This window comes from Phyllostomus discolor, chromosome 12 (genome assembly GCF_004126475.2).
Source record: "Phyllostomus discolor isolate MPI-MPIP mPhyDis1 chromosome 12, mPhyDis1.pri.v3, whole genome shotgun sequence".
Lineage (NCBI taxonomy): Eukaryota > Metazoa > Chordata > Mammalia > Chiroptera > Phyllostomidae > Phyllostomus > Phyllostomus discolor.
The window spans coordinates 331,010-355,022 of record NC_040914.2 but is presented as its reverse complement, the minus strand read 5'-3'; the positions used below and the strand labels follow the sequence as shown (position 1 = coordinate 355,022).

Below are 24,013 nucleotides of genomic sequence, written 5' to 3'. Positions count from 1 at the left end.
CATAAATGGTAGGTGTAAAATAGACCAGGGGAGGTTAGGAATAGTATAGGAAATGGAGAAGCCAAAGAACTTATATATATAACTCATGGACATGAACTAAAGCTGGGGTAGGGGGGAGATGTGGGTGGGAGGGTGTGTGCAGGGTGGAGGGGAATAAAGAGGGGGAATGGGATAACTGTAATAGCATAATCAATAAAATACATTTTAAAAAGGAATGGAGATATTTCAAGGACAAATCTGCATTTGAAAACTAGGTCTTTGAATTTTATAATAAAAGACATTTAAAATATAAGTATTTTATTTTCTAATACCCAGAGCATCTCTTTAGTAATTTGACTTATGAAAAACAGGAAGAATATAAAATGACCTCATCAAAGTAATGATTATTTAAACACAAACATTTTCCTAGAGTTGGTAAATATAGTATATTCCTTTTCTATGTCAATGTAGTATGTTCCTTTTCTACTCAAGATGAACCTATAATAAAATATGGTAAAAACATAAAATAAATAAAAGGCAGAAATGTCAGAAAATCAAACCATGGAAGTTCAACAACCACGGAATTAAAGAAACAGTAAACAGATCAACCAGATCAGTAAGATGGCAGACCTTACAGGCTGACTCAGAAAAACCACCGGAGGTGGTGGACCTGGTGGACAGAGTGGACGGAGCAGATGGGGCTGCTGTGTGGGAGGGGCTGACTTAAAAGGAAACAGACTCAGAGGTGGCTGTGGACTATGGTGGTTGTACGGTAGGAGTAACTCCCAGTCTTACATGAGAGTTCATTCAGTAGTGCACTAGAGACAAGCAGGTGAACTGCATTGTTCCCTCTCTGGCCCCTCCCCCACAGGCAGAGCAGCTATGCAGCAAGGAGGTTTGCCCTGCCTGGGTAAATACCAAAGGCCCCACTCCCTTATAGCTTATCAGGGACTGCAAGCAAAGAAATAGGGCCAAAATGAAAGAACAGAGCAAAACCTCAGAAAAAGAGCTAAGGAAGGAGGATATAGCTACCCTATCTGATGGAGAATTTAAAGCCCTGGTAATCAAAATGCTCACAGAAATGATTGAGCTTGGCCAAAAATTGAAAGACACCCAAAATGAAATAAAGCAAAATATTCAGGGAACCAACAGTGACAGGAAGGAAAACAGGATTCAAATCAACAATTTGGAACAAAAAGAAGAAATAAACATCCAACTGGAACAGAATGAAGAAACAAGAATCAAAAAAAAAAAATGAAGAGAAGCTGAGGATTCTCTGGGACAACCTGAAACATTCCAATATCCGAATTATAGGGGTGCCAGAAGGAGGAGAACAACATCAAGAAATCGAAAACTTATTTGAACAAATAATGAAGGAGAACTTCCCCAATCTAGTGAAGGAAATGGACTTTCAGGAAATCCAGGAAGCCCAGAGAGTCCCAAAGAAGTTGGACCCAAAGAGGAACACACCAAGGCACATCACCATTAAGTTACCTAAGGTTAAGGACAAAGAGACAATCTTATAAGCAGCAAGAGGAAAGGAAAGAGTTACCTACAAAGGAGTGCCTATAAGGTCATCAGTTGATTTCTCAAAAGAAACCTTGCAGGCAAGAAGGGGCTGCAAAGAAGTGTGTGAAGTCATTAAGGGCAAGGACCTGCATCCAAGATTATCCAGCAAAGCTATCATTTAGAATGGAAAGCAGATAAAGTGCTTCCCAGATAAGGTCAAGTTAAAGGAATTCATCATCACCAAGCCATTTTATATGAAATGTTAAAGGGATTTATCTAAGAAAAGGAAAATAAAAATATTAACAGTAAAATGACAACAAAGTCACAACTATCAACAAATGAACCTGGAAAAATAAAAAAGAAAAACAATGACAACAAAAACTAAGCGAACAATTAGAATAGGAATAGAATCAGAGAAATGGAGATCACATGGAGGGTTTTCAGTGGGGAGGGGGAGTGGAGGAAGAGAGGGGAAAAGGTACAGGGAAGAAGAAGCGTAATTGGCATTAAATACACAGGGAGGGTAAAAAATGGTATAGGAAACAGAACTCAAAGAACTTAACTACAACCCATGGACATGAACTAAGGGGAGGGATGTTGGGGGGTTGCTGGGTGCAGGGTCGAGGGGGGATAAAAGGGATAAAATTGGTAAAACTAATAGCATAATCAATAAAATACAATTTAAAAACTACTAGATGTAGGAAGCTGGAAAAAAATAACAAAGAAGGCAGAGACCCTTAATTAGTATATATAAATAAAAGCAAATATTTTCCCCACAAAGGAAAAAATAACCCAAGTAACTACTGGATAACAGTTCTGATTTTCCAAGAAGATGGTGGCATGGTAGGTGGGAGCCAAACCCACTTGCTTGTGCACCCAACTAGGACACATAGCTGATCTTCTGAAGAACAGAGTGAATAGCCAACAGAATTCTAGCTAATACGAAGTTTGGAAGCCAAAGATTACAGAGGATGTTTTGAAATGAATGGTAAGGAGATTTTGTAGGTTGACAGGAATATCCCTGGGCCCTGTGCTGGAGACTGCAGCTGCCGTGGCAGCTTTGGAGGAGACCTGGGTCCATGATTGTAACCTCGTGGCTCCCTCCCCTTCCAGAGAGGAATCTCCAGACCTGTGCCAGGAGAGACCTGAATGCTTAAAGTCTCTGGTGGAATAAAGATGCAGTAGGAGACACACAGCTAGCAGCATACCCTGGCTGGGCCTGTGGTTGTCAGCTGGGACAGTACCAGAGAAATTGGGGAGCTGGATGACACTGGGAGATTGGAGAAGAGACAGGCCATGACTGGCCATGACCCAGATAGTCTCTGGACTGTCAGAGAGTGGTGCTGTGTGAAAAGTTAGGCACTTGTTAGGAGCAGCTGGCCACAACCAAGGAGAATTCACTCAAAAAAAAAAAAAAAAGGTTCTCAACTGCTGTGAAAAGAACTCTTCATGCTCAGTAACTAGGCCAGTAAAGAGGGAGGAGGGAAGAGGATGCACGTGATTTGCTCCCACTCAGTGTACCTCACAGATTGATCAAAGGTGGGCAGCAGAGACTCAGAGAGTAGTAGTGCCCAGAGAGACTTGATTTAATAGGGAACCTAATTTGCCGAGTAGGGACTTGGCATATGCAAAGAGCTCAGGCCAACAAAGAGGGAGGATGAAGGGTGTGATTTAGTCCCACGCAGTGCCCCTCATGAACTAATGAAAGGGTTGCACAAGGAGGTGGACTATAGATGCTGACCTGGTACATATGTACAGTGGACAATGTAGACAGCACAGCTCTCTGGGGGCATGGAAATGAGTCACCTGTGAATATTGTAGCCTAGACTGAGCCCCTATCCTTACTGTACTACAGGAAAGGAAAAAGAAATGAAACCGAGCCCACCTCTGTCTGCAGCACCCAGGAAGACCACCAACACTCACTTGGCAGTTTAAAGACAGGACAAGTCTTGTTTTTAGTCTTTTCTTTTTTTCAGGTGTAAGACAATGAGACCTGGAGCTGTGAAAAGACCAAAGACAGATCCAGAATAAAGTCAAAAGGCTAACACCAACAGCTGAGACAAATTTCACTTTACTATCCTTCAGAATTTGTATTTAATTTTTTTTATTATTTTGATTTTCTTATTTCAATTCTTTCTGTTTGTTTTGTTCTGGTTTTTTATTTCCTTTTTTGATTGCTTTCCTTATTCTGTCCTTCATATTGCATTTTAATTTTTCTTCTTTTACTTAACTTATATTCCAATAACACACTACTCTTGTTCTTTTACTTTTCAATCTTTTAATTCAGATTATATATTTCTTATATTATTGTTATTCCAGATCCAACACAGCACCCTTCCCTGGTCTTAATCTGTTTTGCTATCTTCCTGAGCTTTATCACTGTTGTGTCCAACTTTATTCTCTGGCACGCTGTGCCAAGTTTCTATCTATAACTCTCACTATATTTCACCATCTAACCTCACACAAACACTCTGCTTTCTAAAGTCAGTTCCCATTCTTTTCCCTTCTAACAAGAGTCATCTCTTTTTAACCTTTTATGAAAAGTGGCTCATTGGGTGAAATATCTCAGTTATTGCTGTACTTCTGCAAAGGATCTCCTACCTGTTCTCCATTGTTAGTACTTTAAATCCCATAGAATACTCTCCCACTATCATACTTAATCATGCCTTTGTCCTGCCCCTGATCACATACAAGACAAAGTGGGAGTTGTGAATACCAGTAAACTGGCTAGAGGGGAGAACCCATTAAAAAAGGAGCTACCAACAGGTAAGTCCAAATACAACAAGACAGCCCACACAAATGGGAGAAAGGGCAACCCTAGAACATCCAGACCAGGAAACCAAATAGACCACACCACTGAGTTCCACAGACCTTTTACCACAGAGGTTCACCCTACAAAGATAGCTGGCAAAGCAGAATATTGGGGATCATGGAAACAAACAAAAAGACTCACCTAAAATGGGGAGGCAAAGAAAAAGCCCACAACCAAAAGGAATGGAAAACTCCCCACTAAGAGAGCTAAGTGAAATGGAGGCAAGCAAACTATCAGATATAGAATTCAAAATGTTTATAAGGGTGCTCAAGGAACTCACTGACGTACAAGGAACTAAGTGAGAACTTAGTATGAAAAAGAAAATAGAAACAAACCAGGAAGAAACGAAGAATACAATTTCTGAAGTGAAAAACACACTACAAGGAAATACAAGCAGGCTGGATGAAGAAGAGGACTAAATTAGTGAGCTGGAAGACAGGGTAGAAAGAAACACCCAGGTAGAGCACCAGCATGAAAAAAGACTAAAAAAAATATGAAGATAGCTTAAGGGAACTGCAAGATAACATGAAATGCAATAACATTCAAATCATAAGAATACCAGAAGGAGAAATGAAAGAGCAAGGGATAGGAACCCTGTTTGATAAAAAGAATGAGAAAAAACTTCCTGAACCTGGAGAGGGAAAAAACCATACCAGTTCAGGAAGCACAGAGAATCCCAATCAAGATGAACCCAAAGAGGTCTACTCCAAGACATATCATAATTATAATGCCAAGTTTAAAAGAACATTAAAAGCAACAGAAGAGAAACAAGAAGTAACATACAAGGGACCTCCAATAAGGGTAGGAGCTGATTTCTCAACAGAAACACTACAAGCCAGAAGGGAATTTCAAGAAATATTCCAAGTAATGAAAAGCAAAGGTCTGCAATCAAGACTACTGTACCCAGCGAGGCTCTCAATTAAAATGGAAAGTGAAATAAGGAGTTTCTCAGACAAAAGACGGGTGAAAGAATAAACCTTCACCAAACCACTACTGCAAGATCTGCTAAAAGGACTGCTTTAAGAAGAGGAATAAAAAAAGCTAGGGTGAGGGGAACACAGTTACAAAGGAGGAAAAATGAATAAGTACTTATTGATAATCACCTTAAATATTAATGGATTAAATGCCCCAATCAAAAGATATAGGAAAGCTGAATGGATAAGAAATCATGACCCACACATATGTTGCCTACAAGAGACCCACCTGAGAGAGAAAAGACCTACACAGACTGAAATTGAAGGACTGGAAAAAATATTCCAAGCAAATAGTCAGGAAGAAAAAGCTCAGGTAGCAATACTTATATCAGACAAAATAGACTTCAAAACAAAGGCCATAAAAAGAGACATGGAAAGATGTTTCATAATACTAAAGGGAAGAATCCATCAAGAAGACATAAACATTGTAAACATATAAGCATCCAAAACAGGAGCACCAAGATATATAAGGAAAATCTTGACACAAAGATATAGACAGCAACACCCTTACAGTAGGAGATTTTAACACCTCACTGTCAACAATGGATCGATCTTCTAAACAAAATATCAACAAGGATATTGTGACATTGAACAATGCCCTAGATTAAAATGGACTTAACTAATAATTATAGAACTTCCCATCCCAAAGAAGCAAAATACATATTCTTTTGAATAAGTGCACATAGAACAGTTTCAAAGATAGACCATATGATAGGGCAGAAAACAGCCTCCACAAATTCAAGAAAATTGAAATCATATCAAGCATTTATTCTTGGACCACAAGAGCCTGAGACAAGAAACCAAACTCAAGGAAAAACTGAAAACACTCAAATTCATGGACATTGAATAGCATGCTATTAAACTAGGATTGGGTTAATAATGAGATCAAGTAAGAAATAAAAATATTTCTGGAAGCTAATGAAAATGAACACATAAGAGCCAAAAACTCATGGGACACAGAAAAGAGAGTCCTGACAGGAAAATTCATAGTGGCACAGGCCTACTTAAACAAGATAGAAACTTTTGAAGTAAACAACCTAACCCCACACCTACAAGAACTGGAGGAACAACAACAAACAAAGCCCAGAGCAAGTAGAGTGAAGGAAATAACCAAAATCAGAGCAGAATTAAACAACATTGAGACAAAAACAATTCAAAGGATAGTAAATCCAGGAGCTGCTGCTATGAAACGATAAAATCAACAAGCCTTTAACCAGAGTCATAAAGAAAAAGAGGACCCAAGTACATAAAATCAGAAATGGAAGAGGAGAGATTACAGCTGATATCACAGAAATACAAAGGATTATTAAAAATTACTATGAAGAACTACATGCCAAGAAATTTGAAAACCGGGATGAAATGGAACAATTCCTAGACAAATATAATGTTTCAAAACTGAATCTAGAAGAGGCAGAAAACTTGTATGGACTGATAATACCTAGAGAAATCAAAGGAGTAATAAAAAAAACTCCAGGCACAGAAAAGCCCTGGACCAGGTGGTTTCACTGGACAGTTTTACAAAACACTAAGTAAGAGCTAACCCATATCTTTCTCAGACTATTCCAGAAAATCCAAGAATGAGGAAGATTCCCAATCTCTTTATGAAGCCAGCATCATCCTAATTCCAAAACCAAATAAAGACATGACAAAGAAAAAGAACTGAAGACCAATATCACTGATGAGCATAGACACTAAAATCCTCAACAAAATATTGGCAACCCACATCCAGCAATACATTAAAAGTACCACACATTATGATAAAGTGGGATTCATCCTAGTGATGCAAGGATGGTACAATATTCATGAATCAATAAATGTAGTATATCACATGAACAAAATGAAAGACAAACATAACATGATCATATCAATAGATGGAGAAAAAGCATTTGATAGGTACTGCACTCATTTATGATAAAAATGCTCAGCAAAGTGGGAATAGAGGGAACATGCCTCCAAACAATAAAGGCCAAAAACAATACCTCAAAACAAGAAAACAGAAACCTGCAGCCAACATCATGCTCAATGGGCAAAAAGTTAAAGCTTTCCCACAAATGTCAGGAACAAGACAAGGATGTCCACTTTCACCACTTCTATTCAACATAGTATTGGAAGTTCTAGCCAGAGCAGTCAGACAAGAAAAAGAAATAAAAGACATCCACATTAGAAAGGAGGCAGTGCAACTGTCATTGTTTGCAGGGGATATGATAGTGTACATAGAAAACCCTATAGACTCCACCACAAAACTACTCCACATAATAAGTGAATTTGCAAATCAGGGGATACAAAGTCAACATTCAGATATCAAAGGCATTTTTATACACCAACAATGAAATATCAGAAATAGAAATCAAGTAAAATATCCTATTTGCTATAGCATCAAGAAGAATTAAGTGCCTAGGAATAAACCTTACCAAGAAGGTACAAGACCTGTACTCAGAACACTACACAACATAGAAGAAAGAAATTAAAGAAGACACAAATAAATTGAAGCATGTACTGTATTCATGGACTGGAAGAATGAATATCATCAAAATGCCCATACTACCCAAAGCAATTTATAGATTCAATACATTCCCTGTTAAAGTACCATTGACATGTTTCACAGATATAAAACAAACATTTTTAAAATTTATATGGAACCATAAATAAACCTGAAAAGTCATAGGAATTTTGAGAAAGAAAACATAGTAGGGATCACAATACCCGACATCAAACTATATTACAAGGCCATGGTAATCAAAATAGTCTGGTACTGCCATAAGAACAGACACTTAGATCAATGGAACTGAATAGAGAGCCCAGTAATAAACCCAAATCTCAATGGTGAATTAATATTTGACATAGGGGGCAGAAGCATAAAATGGAGTAAAAATAGCCTCTCCAATAAATGGTGTTGGGAGAACTGGACAGCTACATGCAAAAAAAATGAAACCCAACCACCAGCTTATACCATACACAAAATAAACTCAAATGGATAAAAGACTTAAAGATAAGTTGTGACACCAGAAAAGTAATAGAGGAGAACATAGGCAGGAAAATCTCAGATACCCCACACAGCAATATTTTCAGCAATATGTGTCCTAGAGCAAGGAACATAAAGGAAAGAATAAACAAGTGGGACTTCATCAAAATAGAAAGCTTCTGCAGAGCTAAAGAAAACATTAGCAATAAAAGAAAAGAAAACATCAGCAAAATAAGAAGGGAACCAACTGTATGGGAAAATATATTTGCAAATGATACTTTGGAGAATCGTTTGGTCTCCAAAATATATAATGAACTACATGTGTCCACTCCAGGAAGACAAACAACCCAATTAAAAAATGGGCAAATGACCTGAACAGACACTTCTCCAAGGAGGATATACAGAAGACTCAGAAACATACAATAGGCTACTCAGCATCAATAGCCATCAGGGAGATGCAAATTAAACCCATACTTAGATACCACTTTACATTTATCAGAATGGCCATCATAAACAAATCAACAAAGAACAAATGCTGCCGAGGTTGTGGAAAAAGGGGAACCCTAGTACACTGTTGGTGGGAATGCAGACTGGTGAAGCCACTTTGGAAAACATGTAATTTTCTCAGAAATCTAAAACTGGAACTGGCTTTTTATCTGGCAATTCCACTGATGGGATTATACCCTAACAATCTGGAAACACCAGTTCAGAAGAACCTCTGCATCCCAGTGTTCATAGCAGCACAATGTACAATAGCCAAGTGCTGGAAACAACCTAAGTGCCCATCAGTAAATCAGTGGATCAAAATACTGTGGTACATTTACACAATGGAATACTACATAATGGAAAAAGAAAGGAGCTCCTACCCTTCGCAATGGCCTGGGTGGAACTGGGGATTATTGTGCTAAGTGTAATAAGCCAGGAGGTGAAAGACAGATACCATAGGATCTCAGCTATAAGTGGAACATAGTCAACAAAACAAACAAGCAAGCAAAGTATAACCAGAGATATGGAAATAAGGAACAAACTGATAGTGACCAGAGTGGCAGGTGGAAGGGCATAACGGATAAAGAGAAGAAAGGAGCAAGTCAGGGAACATTAATGGAGGACTCTTGGGCATGGACAGTGGGGTGGACATTTACTGTGGGAGCAGAGGGGATGGGTGGGGCATGGAGTGCAATGGGGAAAAAGGTGGGACCACTGTAATTGAACAACAATAAGATAATAATTAATTTAAACAAAACGCATGTAGCTGCAGAAAAACAGACACACAATTATTGGGTTTGCCCAGGGGTCCTCAACCCCCAGGCTTGAACCACTCCAGTGGTTCAGTGAAGCTTCATGTTTTTCCTGCTGCTCCCCATCACTTGATTACCACCTGAGCTGTGCGTTTCATTAGATCAGTGCTGGTATTAGATTCTCATTGAAGCCTGAACCCTATTATGAACTGTACATGTGAAGGATCTAGATTGCACATTTCTTGTGAGTATCTAATGCCTGATGATCTGAGGTGGAGCTGAGGTTGTGATGCTTCAGCTGAAAATACAGATTATCATTAGCAGAGTGGTTTGACTGCACAAGGAACATAATAAATCAATTGCTTGCTGACTCATATCAAAACCCTATCAGCGACTGAGTGGCAATTAAGCTACATCTGTTGGTAGGCTTCATAGTGGCAAGTGAGTTGATGTACTTCAATTGTACAGCTGTCTAGAGGCTTTAAGTCAAAATCCAACACTTCTTTTAGTCCACGTATGGCCTGCCCATTATTTTATTTACCCCTTCTGTCCACACCTCCTTCCCACACTATGCACTTGTCTTTCTCACGGTTTTGGTAAGCCCACATGCTAATCCAAATGCCAAGAGACAAACATCATTGGAAAGCATCTTTGGAAAAGGGGAAAGACCCAAAGATGAGAGAGCAGAAGACTCTAAAACTGCCAACAAAAAGAAAATACCAGAAGTCCTGGTTAAAATATGTGTTTATTGCAATAGGTGATTCACATTCTCCAAGCCCACTTTGTATAATAATATGTGGTGACTGGCTGGCTATCAAACAAAGCTGTGAAACCTTCAAAACTGCTCTGCCACATGGGAACCAAACACCCTGCATTAAAAGGCAGGCCTTTGGAGTGTTTCAAAAGAAAGTATGAACACAAAGAATAGAAGCAATTATTGAAGGCCACTACTTCATCAAATGTATATGCACTGAGCGCATCATGCTTAGTGGCTAACTACATTGCTAAAGTTAAGAACCACTTACTATTGGTGAAGAGTTGATATTACCTGCTGCAGAGGACATTTGTTGTGAACTTTTAGGAGAAGCTGCTGTTAAAAAGGTGGCACGTGTCTCTCTTTGGGCTAGCACCATAAGTAGATGAACTGATAAAATAGCAGAGCATATTGAGGCACAATAGTTAGACAGGGTTAATGAATCACCATGACACACAATCCAGGTTGATGAGTCTACTAATGTTGACAACAAGGCAACAATGCTTGTTTTTCTGCAATATATTTTTCAGGAGGATGTTGATGAGGATATGTTATGTGCACTTTTATTGCCAACCAGCACCACAGCTGCAGAACTATTCAAGTCTTTGAATGACTACTTATCAAGAAAACTTAATTGGTCATTTTGTGTTGGTATATACACAGATGGAGTGGCTGCCATAACTGGACGTCTTTCTGGTTTCACTACTTGGGTCAAAGAGTTCACTTCTGAATGTTAGTCTATGCACTATGTCATCCATAGTGAAATGCTGACTAGCCAAAAAACATCACCTGAAGTTAACATTTTGCAGGATATGATTAAAATTATCAACCACATTAAAGTACATGCTCTTAACTCATGTCTGTTTGCACAGCTCTGTGAGCAGATGGACACAGAGCACACACACCTTCTCTTATACACAGAAGTGAGATTGCTTTCTAAAGGTAGATCACTGGCCAGAGTTTTTGAGTTATGAGAGCCACTCCAGAGACTTCTTTTAGAAAAACAGTCAACACTGGCAGCACATTTCAGTGACACAGAATGTGTTGCAAATCTTGCTTACTTTTTAAAAAATATATTTTGTTGATTATGCTATTACAGTTCTCCCATTTTTTTCTCCCTTTTATTCCCTTTTGCCCTGCATTCCCCCTTCCACCAGCACCCCCCCACCTTAGATCATGTCCATGGGTTGTATATATAAGTTCTTTGGTTTCTTCATTTCCCATACTATTCTTAACCTCTCCCCTGTCTATTTTGTACCTAACATTTATGTTTCTTATTCCCTGCACATTCCCCCCCCATTCTTCCCCCTACCTACTGGTAACTCTCCATGTGATTTCCATTTCTGTGATTCTGTTCATGCTCTAGTTGTTTGCTTAGTCTTTTCTTCCTTCCTTCCTTCCTTCCTTCCTTCCTTCCTTCCTTCCTTCCTTCCTTCCTTCCTTCCTTCCTTCCTTTCTTTCTTTCTTTCTTTTCTTTCTTTCTTGTTCAGTTGTTGATAATTGTGTGTTTGTTGTCATTTTACTGTTCATATTTTTTGTCTTCTTTTTCTTAGATAAGTCCCTTTAACATTTTATATAATAAGGACTGGGTGATGATGAACTCCTTTAACTTGACCTTATCTGGGAAGCAATTTATCTGCCCTTCTATTATTAATTATAGCTTTGCTGGATAGAATTATCTTGGATGTAGGTCTTGCCTTTCATGACTTCAGACACTTCTTTCCAGCTCCTTTTTGCCTGCAAGGTTTTTTGGGTTTTTTGTTTGTTTGTTTGTTTGTTTGAGAAATCAGCTGGTAGTCTAATGGGAACTCCTTTCTAGGTAACTGTCTCATTTTCTCTTGCTGCCTTTAAGATTCTCTCCTTATCTTTAATCTTGGGTAATGTAATTATGATGTGCCTTGGTGTGTTCGTCCTTGGGTCCAACTTCTTTGGGACTCTCTGAAGTCCTGGACTTCCTGGAAGTCTATTTCCTTTTCCAGATTGGGGAAGTTCTCCTTCATTATTTGTTCAAGTAAGTTTTCAATTTCTTTCGCTTTCTCTTATCCTTCTGGCACCCCTATGATTAGGATGTTGGAATGTTCAAAATTTTCCCATAGAGCCCTAAGCCTCTCCTCATTTTTTTGAATTCTTGTTTGTTTGTTCTGGTTGAATGTTTATTTCTTCCTTCGGCTCCAAGTTGTTGATTCGAATCCCAGCTTCCTTCTGTTCACTGTTGGTTCCCTGTATATTTTTCTTTATTTCTCTTTGTATAGCCTTCACTTCTTTCTTGGTTTTGTGGCTTCCCTGAATCATTTCTGTGAGCATCCTGATCACCAGTACCTTGAACTGTGCATCTGATAGGTTGGCTGTCTCTGTGTCACTTAGTTCTCTTTGTGGAGTTTTGATCACTTCCTTCATTTGGGCCTTATCTGTCTGTTTCTTCATTTTGGCAACTTCCCTGTGTTTCTGCATATTAGGTAGAGCTGCTTTGATTCCCATGCTTGGTGCACCTGGTATGTTGTAAGACAGACGAATACCTGCCTTAGGTGTTGACCTGGTCAGGACAGCCCACTTTGCCACTTTGTGGCACTGTATGTGGGGAGGGGTCATAGAGAGAACAATGCACCTTGCTTGATTCTTGCCCCATTTTCAGTCTCTTCCCCTACTTCCCATAAGCATCTGGTGCTGGGGTCCAGCCTCAGTGGGGTCTCAGGGTCCCTGAAGGATGCACAGCTAAGGCAAATCGAATGAAGCAAGACACCCGGTAGGGTGCCAGAGGACAGCCAGGCCTTTTGGGCCCGACTGACTTGCCGAGAAAAATCAATCTTTATTTTTATGGGGGAGGTTATACAACATTCAATGCATAGTGTGATAATTAAAACAGAAACGGTTACCACAGAAATAATTTCTAAAAACACAGAAAGTTTTACAGATCAGTCATGTTAAACAAAGAAATAACCAAAAAGTACAGGAGGTCCCACAGATCAACCATATTAAACAAAGGTTATTTTGACCCAGAGGGTCATTAATCAGACAGCCAACGAAGCTATATGGGCACAAACTTTCAGGTGCCAATTAGTAGCTAGGAATCTATTAAGATTCTAGGGATTGGTTTAAATTAAAAGGATGCAAGGGGTGATTTATAGATATATAGAAATCAACTGTTATCTATTGAGGTTAAATTTGTCTCGGTTAGGTAACGGGTTTTTTACCTAGGTTTTTTGATTTATACATCTTGTGGGGGAATGTTTTGTGTTTGTTTCCATGTATTGAGATTATTATTTTCAGCTAGAACTCCTTACTTCTTTACACTCCTGTCCAGGGTATGGGAGGGGTAGTGGCTCTAATAAATCTTAAGCTTTCAGGCGGTGACTCTCTAAGAAACATTCCTAGCAACAGCTTCCTTCAGTGTTCTGGCAGCTGGTCTGCCCATAGTTTAGTTTTGTCCTTAACTTCCCAGGTGGGGGAAGCAAGCAACATTAGGGTTGCTAAGGGTCTCTATTCTGTGGTCAGCAAGTCATTTTGTGCAGAATCAGAGGCATTGTGCAGATTTTTTGTTATAACACACAGGTATCTAGAAATCCCACCACCTATTGCTAGCAGAGACAGGCATACAGGAGGAGACAGACACAGATCTGACCACAGTTGCCTGTGCTGTGCAGATGCATCTCACTCAACCCAACTGTGTCAAAGGTCAGCTGTTGGTCAGCTCCCAACAATCTGGCACCCTTCAAGTTGCTGCTGTGGTGCTGATTCCTAGAGTGGATGGGTTCTAGGATCCTGTGGACTCTTTACACGGACTCTCCTGAGAGACTGGTAGTTTCTTCTGCTGTGCCAATCCCCAGTAGTTTACAGCCAGAAGTTATAAGGCTTTGTTCTCCCATTGCTGGAACCCTTGGCTGCACAGTCTGGCTTGGGCCTGGGATCAACTGCTCCTCAGTTGTCCCTCCCAGTTTTCATCCATTGCACATTAATGTGGGACCATCCGTTCAGTGGGCCACCACCACAGTTGCCTCACCTGCCACTGCCTTGCCATGCCACATCATGTACTGTGCACCCCACCTACCTGTCTGGATGAATGTTTCTTCTATAAATCCTTGGTTGTTGGATTGCCATACAGTTCAATTTTCTGACAGTTCTGGTTGTTATTTGTTTTTAGATTGGTTGTTATCTTTCTTATGGTTGTGTGAGGAGGTGAATCAAGTCTAAGTATGTCTCCATCTTGGCTGGAAATGTTTGATTATAATTCAATACTGTCATATCTACCTATGTATCATGTATCTATCCATCTACTGCTCATATTACTCTAGTTTTGACTATTGTGAACTCTCTCAGTTGGCTCCTATGTCTTTTTGGCATACTCCCATCTTTTTATTTTTTGAGCACTTCCTTAGTTTCTGGTATAACAACATATTCCAGTTTTATATATTCCCTGGCCAGCCCTAGATTCAGCCATTTTTCCAAGGAGCCCCGGTTCCTTTCACTGTAGAATGTTGTTAGATACTAAGATCTGGGCTCAGGGATTGCTCATTTTTCTGGGATTTCATTACTTATAGGCCCTCTCAGCAAACATAGCTAGAACTTATATTTATGCATACTAACTCAAGTACATATACATATCTATAATTATTTATAAGTGTGCATGTATTATATTAAGCTAAAAATGAGTTCTGTGATTTCTCTGACTTGAATTTAGTAACACACAGTTTGTTCTAGCCTTTTCCCCTTACTGTTCTGGAACCTCCCACTTCAAGACAGAGAAGCTCAGTTTCTACTGTCATCCATGTATTTGTTTGTTCATACCCATATACATGTGCAGTGGCTTCAGAATCCTTTACCCATACACTGATGAAAAACAATTTTATTAATTAAAGCATAGCATTGATATACATTTGTCAGCTTCTCCTTACCTCCCATGGTCTTCTGTGACATTCATCATACATCTTTAATAGTTATATTCATTTGTCACTGTCTGAATTTCATCATGGAATTTCTTGGATCAATCTCCTAATTGATTTTTTAAAAATTGTGTATGCATTAAGATTCACTATTTGTGCTGTGATGTTCTATGGTTTTGGACAAATGCATATGGTCATGTATCCACTATCATAGTACAGAATAGTTTCCCCATTCTAAAAAATTTGCCCATGCTTCAGCATATTCAGCTCTCCAAAAATCCTAAAACCTTTGGCAATCAGTAAACTGTTTTACTTCTCTACAGTTTGCTTTTTTCAGAATTTTATATAAATGGGATATACAGACTTTTTATACTACCTTTTTTAACTTAGCAATATTCATTTGCACATATTAATTCTTTAACACTTTTTTTGAGAATTACCATTTAATTGCTGGATCAAAGACTTGCTATTGATCTATAAGAAATCAGTAAACTATCTTCCAAAGTAGCTCTACCATTTTGCATTCCCTTCAGAAATGAATGAGAAATCACTCCTGATGCTCCGTATACTTAACAGCAATCGGAGTTATACATTTTTAAAATTTTTAGCCATTCTTATAGCTGGATTGCTATGAACTGAATGTTTATTTTCCCACAAAATTCCTTTGTTAAAAGCTTAACCTCCAATATAATGTTATTAGGAGGTGGGGCCTTTGGAAAGTAGGTCCTGAGGGCTACTTCAGCCATTTTAGACTGATGCCTAGGGCATTATCAATCTTTTAGATCTCCCGGTTCAGTCACTATAAAAAGATTTTTTGGTTGCTTTAACACACAGCACCTTATTAGTAGTTGTCACGAGTGGAATTAGTGCCCTTATAAGGAGAAACAGGAGAGTGTGCTTCCACCCCCTTTGCTCTTGCCAGTGAACGAGAAAGAAGATGACCACCTAAAAACCAGGAAGCAAGCTCTCACCAGATGCCGAATCTGCCAATATCTTGACCTTGAACTATTGGGAAGCCTTCAGAACTACCCAGTTCGTGATAATTTTTTATAGCAGCCCAAATGAAGATAATGATATCTCACTGTTACTTTAATTTGCAGTTTCTTAATGAAAAATTATGTTGAGCATATTTTCACACGCTGATTTGTCATCTGTATGTCTTCTATGGTAAGATGTGTGCTCAAAGCTTTAACCCATTTTTCAAATGGCTTATTTTTTTATTGTTGAGTTTTAAGAGTTCTTTATATATTCTGGGTTGAAATTATATAGCTATGTATTTGCAAATATTTTCTTCTAATCAATGGTTTCTCTTTTCATTCTCTTAAACGTGTTTTTTACACGGGGAAAATTTTTAAGTTTTAGTGAAGTTTAGCATTTTTTTAAAACAGACCGTTCTTTTGGTATTGTATCTAAACAAACCCCAAGTCACACAGATTTTCTCTAGAAGTTTTGTATTTTTGTGTTATATATCTAGGGCTAATTTTGGATTAAGGTGTAACGTCTGTGTGCTTAACACAAATCACGTGTTAGCTTCCTGCTGGAGCCAAGAGTACTTTCTCAACCTTGGTAGGGCTTTCTTCAGAGACTAATACCATCAATCCTGAGTTTGCTGACAGTACCGAGTTCTGTCCCGGACTGCCTTGAAGCCCCTCCCACCAGTCGAACCGCTAGTGCTCGCGTTAGGCCCCGCCTTTGCTTACTCCCGGCAGCCCTTAGGGGGGCGGAGACCATGCTCTCCCTACCAGAGACTACATTTCCCACAGGCCTCTTGCACGTAGTTGTCTAAGGGCTTCCCTGCTAGCGTCTCCCACGGAGCTGATTTGGTCGTGGACGTGGAGGAAATGAACTCAGGGGTGGCGTGGGGGCGGCGGGCCTTGGCACATTTGTGAACCATGTTGCAGTCATTATGGAGTTTGTGACGGTAACTGGGCCCTGGGAGTCCTAATGCGTCCTCTGCACTTTCGCTTAAGGACCGCACAGATCCAGTGGCCCAGAATGGCTATGTGATAAATGTATGAACCCCAGAGTGAAGGCCGCCTTCAAAAAGATGCAGTCCTGAGATCAACGCAGATCGCAGAACCATAGCTTAAGTAGGGCTTCCTCCCAAGGTAAGTGCCTTGAGCTCAGAGTCGGAGTCCAGCCCTGGTCTTTGCTCTCTGGCCTTTCTGATACTACGAAGTGTGGGCCTTACCCCAGGCTCCCAGATTTCCATCGGCTTAAATGTGTGGTGGATGTTGGGAGCAAATGTAGGAGTGAGGCTGCTAGCCCGCCGGGCTGAGCTCCAGGAAAGGCACAATGTCTCCAGATTCCCGCTTCCTTCCCCAAACCTGCTGATTGTTAAGAAAAGGGAGAGAAAGGATATGTATCATATATATAACTTATATATAATCAATCGATATAAGTCAGTAGATACATTTCATCATCATTGAGATGAGTTTCGGTTTTCCCTTTGTTCCATGAAATGTAATTTTTATTTTTCCAGACATGGGAATATTTGCTTTTGTGAAAAGGGAAAATCAGGTTGGACTCCAAAAACCAGCCCTGTCATTAATCAGGCTGGGAGAGTAGAGACAGATAAAGCCAGCTGCAAAATTGGGAAACATTGGAAGGGAGAAGGCACCAGGTGTTAGTTAGACTGGTGGTGTTAGACCTGATCTTGGTTCAGCAACCTTGGTACTCTAGTTCTGTCTAAGAAAGAATTCAGAGCCAAGACTCTACTATAAGAGACAGTTTATTTAGAAAGTCCCAGAGATAGGAGTAGTGAACTGTAGAAGACATGGGCTCTGGAAACAAGTTACAGAGGCAAAAAAAGGGGGGCCCTTGGGGCTTAGGAGAAAGAGTCAAGGAAAACATGGCTGGGGGATAAAGGGAAAGGCTCAAGGGTGCTCCACAGAGTAAGCCAAGGGCCCTCTATCTTGAGGGTATCCATATAGAGGTCTTAGGGGAGGGTCCTCATAGAACATTTACCAGGTTTCTATGTGTGTCCTTTCAAGGTCATGGTCTCTACTGATTGGTCCATGCCATGGCAGGGGTCATCAGTCAATATGTCAGCCATGGCGTTGATGGTCTGTTTTGTTGTTGTTGTTGTTGTTTTTGCTTTTTCTGGTCCTGGAGCTGAAACACATCTCAAGCCTAGGTGTATTTGATACAGGTCAGAGCCTCATTGTCCTGGGGGCTTAATGCTTAAGGGCTATTTTCTAGCCCCCTTCTTGGTTCCCCCTCTAAGGGAGTCTAAGCTGAATGCGAAGGAAGGGAAAGGTCAGGAAAGGGTCCAAAACACCTGACTGATGATATGAAAGGAAAAGGGGTGTAAACCAAATGACAAGCGATATTCTGGGGGATGAGAGGTTATCCTGTGGGCAAGGTCCTTCTTTTCTCAGTTTTGCCTGTTGTTAGGTACCTCGGGCTTTTGCCGTGGTGACCTTTTGTACCTGGCTCGTCCTTGCTCTGCTCATGTCTGTCTAACTGCCTACCACATACTCAAGTCTTGCAGCAACTGTAAAATGCCATAATGACTTTCTGAGAGATTACAGCTTTCTTTTCAGTTTGCTATTTTTATTTTATTACTGGAGATACTCAATTGCTAAACTACTCTTGTTTTATTATAGCATTCAACCTCCAATTAATCCCTACTGCTACTCTCTCCTCAGACATAGCAAACCTTCCAGAAATATTCCCCTCTTCCTCAGAATCCTTCAGTTGTTACTTAGTCCTTTATAAGAGAGTGTCTCCTTCTCTCTCTCCCCTCCATCACATTCCAATAGTTTCTGTGGAATTTCCTCCCTGTCTTGAGTAAATAAGGCTGCCTATATAGGATTGTTCCATGTAGTCCAGGGGTGTCCAATCTTCTGACATCTCTGGGCCACACTGGAAAAAGAAGAATTGTCTTGGGCCATGCATTAAATACATTGTGACATGTAATCACACACACACAAAATCTCATAACGTTGTAAGTAAATTTATGATTTTGTGTTGGGCTGCATTTACAGCCATCCCTTAAACTGTAGTGTTTAGCTGGTAAGGCTTTACACCTGAACCATCTATGGACTTGAATCTTTGCCCCTCCTACTCAAGTAGGTATTCACGTGAACATTTGGCAGTCATTTAATTTCTCCTGTGAGCTGCTGCTTTCTAGACCCTTGAATGGTCTGCAAGCAAGGCTAACTGCAGAGCTTTACTGTGTAGGCTGTGATTTGTTGAGATTAGTTTAGTTGGACTCATACTAGGTGGCTTTTGATCTTCCCCACTGCCCTGAGGTCAAAGCAGGAGAAGATGTGATCAGTGACAGGTAGGGTTTTTAATGAAGGTCTGTGTTAACAAGGAAGGGGTTATTAGTAGAAGAGAAGCAAAGACATTAGTAGAAATTTGAGAAGAGGTTTGAAGTTTTTGACACCACGAGTTTGTTTCAGGCTACATATTTATGTGGTTTTAAGAGAAGCAGTTTAGTTTAGTCTCAACAGTATGGGCTATGGAACTAAATTATCAGGGTTCTAATCCTAAACCTGTCACTTAGAAATGGGTGAACTTGGGGCAATTTATTTCATCTCTTGGTGCCACAGTTCCTTCATCTGTAAGAGGGGGATAATGATAGAGCCTACTATATAGGATTGCTATGAATAAATGAAGGAACGTGTGTAAAGTTCTCAGGTAATGCTTGAGACATATAAGTGCTCAGTAGATTAAGTTATTTCTGTTATGTTGTAATTCCATATTTTTTCTCCTCACCTAAACCCAAATCCAAAAATTGTGTGGATTTTGGCACATTTACTTCATCCATTCACATACCCCACCTTTTGTAAACTCTTGTTAATCAGGAGGAATTGCCTGTCAACACAAAGCTTTGAAACTTAATAGTTAGCATTGTAAGTGCAGGGCTAAGAAGCTCATTTTTTATGGAAAAAAACAAGAGAATTGTCTTTAATAGTTATAGGAATAAGGGTATATAGGATTCTTCATATATAGCTTCCCTTTATTAAGTTTTTATTTGCTACTTTTAAGTGTTTTATATGTATATTTAATCCACATAACAACCCTTTGATATAGAACTGTAATGATTACCATTTTACATAGGAAGAAACTAAGGCTGAAAAATTAAGTAACACATCAAAGATCACTCAGTTAATAACTATCAGAGCTGAGATTTATATCCTGGAATTATGACAGCAAAGCCTATATTAGTAATTGCAACAGTATACCAAGTCTTATCATTATGTATACTTAAAAATTCTTCCTGTTTTAGTTATCATCATGATGGAGGATATATTAATCTGATGTCAGCAAGCACTGTCGAGCTATGTCCAGATTATGCTGAGGTTACAAAGTTTCTGTGGAGGGAAATGGATTTTATGCAGTAAGATTTATGCCTTAAATTTTTAATTATAGTGATATTCTATGGCAAATTAGACTAGTAGGACAAGAAGATTCAGCATCTATTGTAGGGCTTCATAGGTATCTTAGCCCAAAGGATTGGGTCAGAAGCAAAATAAGCTCATTTGTTAGGAAGATGTGAAAGGAGACAACCATGAGACTGCAATCAGTGCTTAAAAAAACATCAGTCTAGGTCTTTGCCATTCTTTTTAGATAGTATTCCAACATACATGAGCAAACTAAATCATATAGTTGGTTCGTGAATTGGAAGCTGAAGTTAAAAAGTCACTCAGGAAAAATAGCTGTTTTTAGAGCGTGCTAAGCTCTTTTCTTAGTTTAACAGAAGATGGGAAGAAAACCTTGAACTGGGAAAGTCTTGTTTGGTTTGGAGCATTTGTGTAGTTTAGCTCACACTATATTTAATATGGTGATGAGTATCACTGGCTGTGACTGTAAATATTTTAACTGGTACTTCTAGGCATATGTGTGATTTTTTTTCTGTCAGAATAGTTTAATGCCACATGTGTTTTTTTTAATATAGCACCTTCACCCATTTCATCAAACCTGTGTCAACATAATCACTTTTTAATATTTGCATGATTTTCAGTTGTTTAACCATTTCTCCAATTATATTTGTTTCAACTTTTATTCATCATAAACCATATCTGTCAGCATACTTCTGCAAATATCTTTATCAATTCAGTCACTGTAAAAGACTCTTTTGGTTGCTTTAATACACATCACCTTACTTAGTAGTGAAGTTTGGTATCTTTTGAAAGGTTATTTCTGTTTTATAGTTAATTGCCCTTGCATAGGTTTCTCTCAGTAAATTGGAAATCCTAGTCTTCAGAGGCAAAAATTAAAGTTGAAAGATGGCTTTTTAGTTAGAGAAATGTGGATTCAAAACAAAACAAAACTCTGGCATCTAAGAACTGAATTTGAAGAAATTATTTGAGCCCTGAGCATCACTTTCCTGTTGAATGGAGAGAAGAACTACATTGCAGAACAGTGCTGAGGATCAATGAGTAGTGTGTATAATGCCTTCATCAAATCAATGTTCTCAATGTCTGTTAGTTTTTGACTAACTGCAGTTGTCATAATGACAAAGGATGTCAGGGTATGAGAAGTCCTGACTGGGAAACAGAGTAGTGAGGTGCCCTGGCTGGACAAACGCAGCTTTACAGTGGCGGGAGCTTCTGGGCTCAATCTGTGTGGTTTTTAGTCTTTATTTAGTTAAGTTAAGGCAGAATCCTGGGACTCAGAGGAGGTTCTTTTTGATTAATATGGGCCTTTTGTGGCCCCGAGAAGCTATGCTAGAGGGAGAAGGAACTGCTTAGGACACATCTGAATAATCTCATGTCGGGACCACATTGCCAGATGGGGAACTAGTCAGAAATCATGCAGAAATTTCTGTTGTTCTGCACCAAGTTCAGTATTGTTCATCAGATTTCTTCAGGGTTTGGATTTCTTCATGTTCTCTAAATTTTTCTCCAGTTTGTGTGGATATGAGATCAGTGTGGGTGTAGTGGTGTGGAATAGTTTGAAAGCAGGAGTGGCAGGAAAAAAAAAGCTTATATTAACATAAGTAATTTGGGGGGGCTCTGAGGCACATCTGGTTTCATGTCTTCTTTCTCTTTTTCCAGATTTGTCTTATCTGGACTTTGCAGTTCTCTAACAGGAATCTTGAGGACTGACCAGTTTGAAACCATGGCCCATGTAAGTTGATGCTTCTTTCTCTCTTTTTAGATATTTAGATATTGCCAATTATTAGGTCATGCATACACACTAATTTCTTATTCTGAAATTTCCTTTGTAACAGAACTTCATCCAAGAACCTGCACTAGTTTCCTTCCTGTGAGTGTTGGGGACAAATAACCCAGTATCCTCTCCATGTACTCTTCCCCCGCCACCCCCATTTATGTAGGCCATCTCCTATCTGCAGAATCTGTCAAGAACTATGAGGGTACAAAAGCTTGATAAAAATTCAGACATTTTGTGCAGAATATTCCCCCTATTAACACTTTCCAACTGAACAAGCTTTTGGTTGTAGTACTTAAACTTCAGAGAAAGTATATTTCTCTGAGTACAATGATTTTTAGTCTAGTTTTATGTAGGAAAAATTTATATTCCCAACACACAATTTGACATTTAAATAAGTTTTTGAACTTTTTATTGATAATGTACATAGAGAAAAATGCACAAGTTGTAAGTGTATAGCTAAATGAACTTTTAAAAATTGAATACATTTATACCTCCAGCCTTCAGGTCAAGAAAGAGACTATTTCTAACACTTCAGATGTCCCCCTTTTAGGTACTCCATACCTACCCAATCCAAATGTAACCTCTATCTTGATGTAAAATATAAATTAATTTTGCCTATTTTTAAAACTTTATGTATATGAAATTGTGTAGTTCAATGCAACATTTTTAAACAAAAAGCAATGTGCAGCAAGTCTCGTTTTATTCCAAATACAATTTATGAACTATCAGAACCATCTGCAGATGTTTTGAAATGCATGCAAGTATTATTAAAGGGGGCGTGTATATCTGGTGCTGCTGATTAATAAAGAAGACATCAGAGCATCATAATATGAATCATTCCTGCCATAATGTTTGTTAGAAATGCATTTTAATAGTGTACTTCACATGTAGCTCTTGTTTTTGCCTAGTATAAAATGAGTTCCTAAAAATTTGGAAGAATTGTCAAGAAAACTATGGAGAAAAAAAAATCAGCTAAGAAAAATGAGTTCCATAAAAAGAGACAATGAAAATATTAAAGCCAAAGTACCCCTGCACTGACCCTTGTGTACCATATATAATTCTATACTGAGAGGATATAGGAAAGTAGGTGAGGGGTTGAAATTGATGTGTAATGCAATCCAATTATTTTATTTAAAGTGATGGGAAAATAGGTACCTAGTCAATAATGTGTTAGAATGGATTATTGATATTAAGCAGGAGATCTCAGTTTTGAACTTTCCTTGAAGATCTATGTTTTGATGAAAGAGAATTTGATCCTATTTGACTCCTATAGGGAAAACTCCAAACTTCTCCACAGACCTCAGTCTCCTCAGCACATAAAATGAGGTTTGTATTGGCTGGTCTCAGTCTCTGCATGTGTTGAGATCTAATGGTATGTGAGGCTTTTATGATTATACTGCCTTGATATCTTAATCAAGTCTCCAAAGGCCTAATGAGTTCTGAGTCCAGAGATGAGTTCTGATCTCACAAGCTATATCTGCCATCCAGCAGAAAAAACTCCCTGCCTGGCTAGTTCCCATATCAGTCCCATCAGCATCCCTCCTAGTCCTTAATGTATGAGTTTTACTTCCCTGCCAGCCTGCAGAATTATTCAGACCAACTCATCACATCTTTCTGCGGTAACCAAGGAACACCTCACCCTCTTTTTACTACCTCTCATAGACTTTGTTTAGTCACTTTATTCCTGAATATAACCCCTGTGTGGTCCCTACATGACATTTGGTGTCCTCCTCCCCTGGGCTGTGAGTCTGTGACTAAGACACTACTGGCAATCCCATCT

General features: G+C 39.1%; 1 protein-coding gene across 2 annotated transcripts in view; it reads left to right on the top strand.

Annotated features, from left to right (window-relative positions):
- The first annotated feature begins 16,863 nt into the window (after positions 1–16,863).
- Positions 16,864–24,013, top strand: part of LOC114511085 (zinc finger protein 14 homolog) — a 56,103-nt gene continuing 48,953 nt past the window's right edge. The window contains exons 1-2 of one of the 2 annotated variants that reach the window (XM_028529726.2): positions 16,864–17,213; positions 22,116–22,188. In XM_028529726.2, coding sequence (XP_028385527.1) covers positions 22,180–22,188 — 9 coding nt within the window. In that variant the 5' untranslated portion in view covers positions 16,864–17,213; positions 22,116–22,179. The remainder of the gene's footprint in view (positions 17,214–22,115; positions 22,189–24,013) is intronic. The other variant, XM_028529727.2, reaches the window with a different exon arrangement.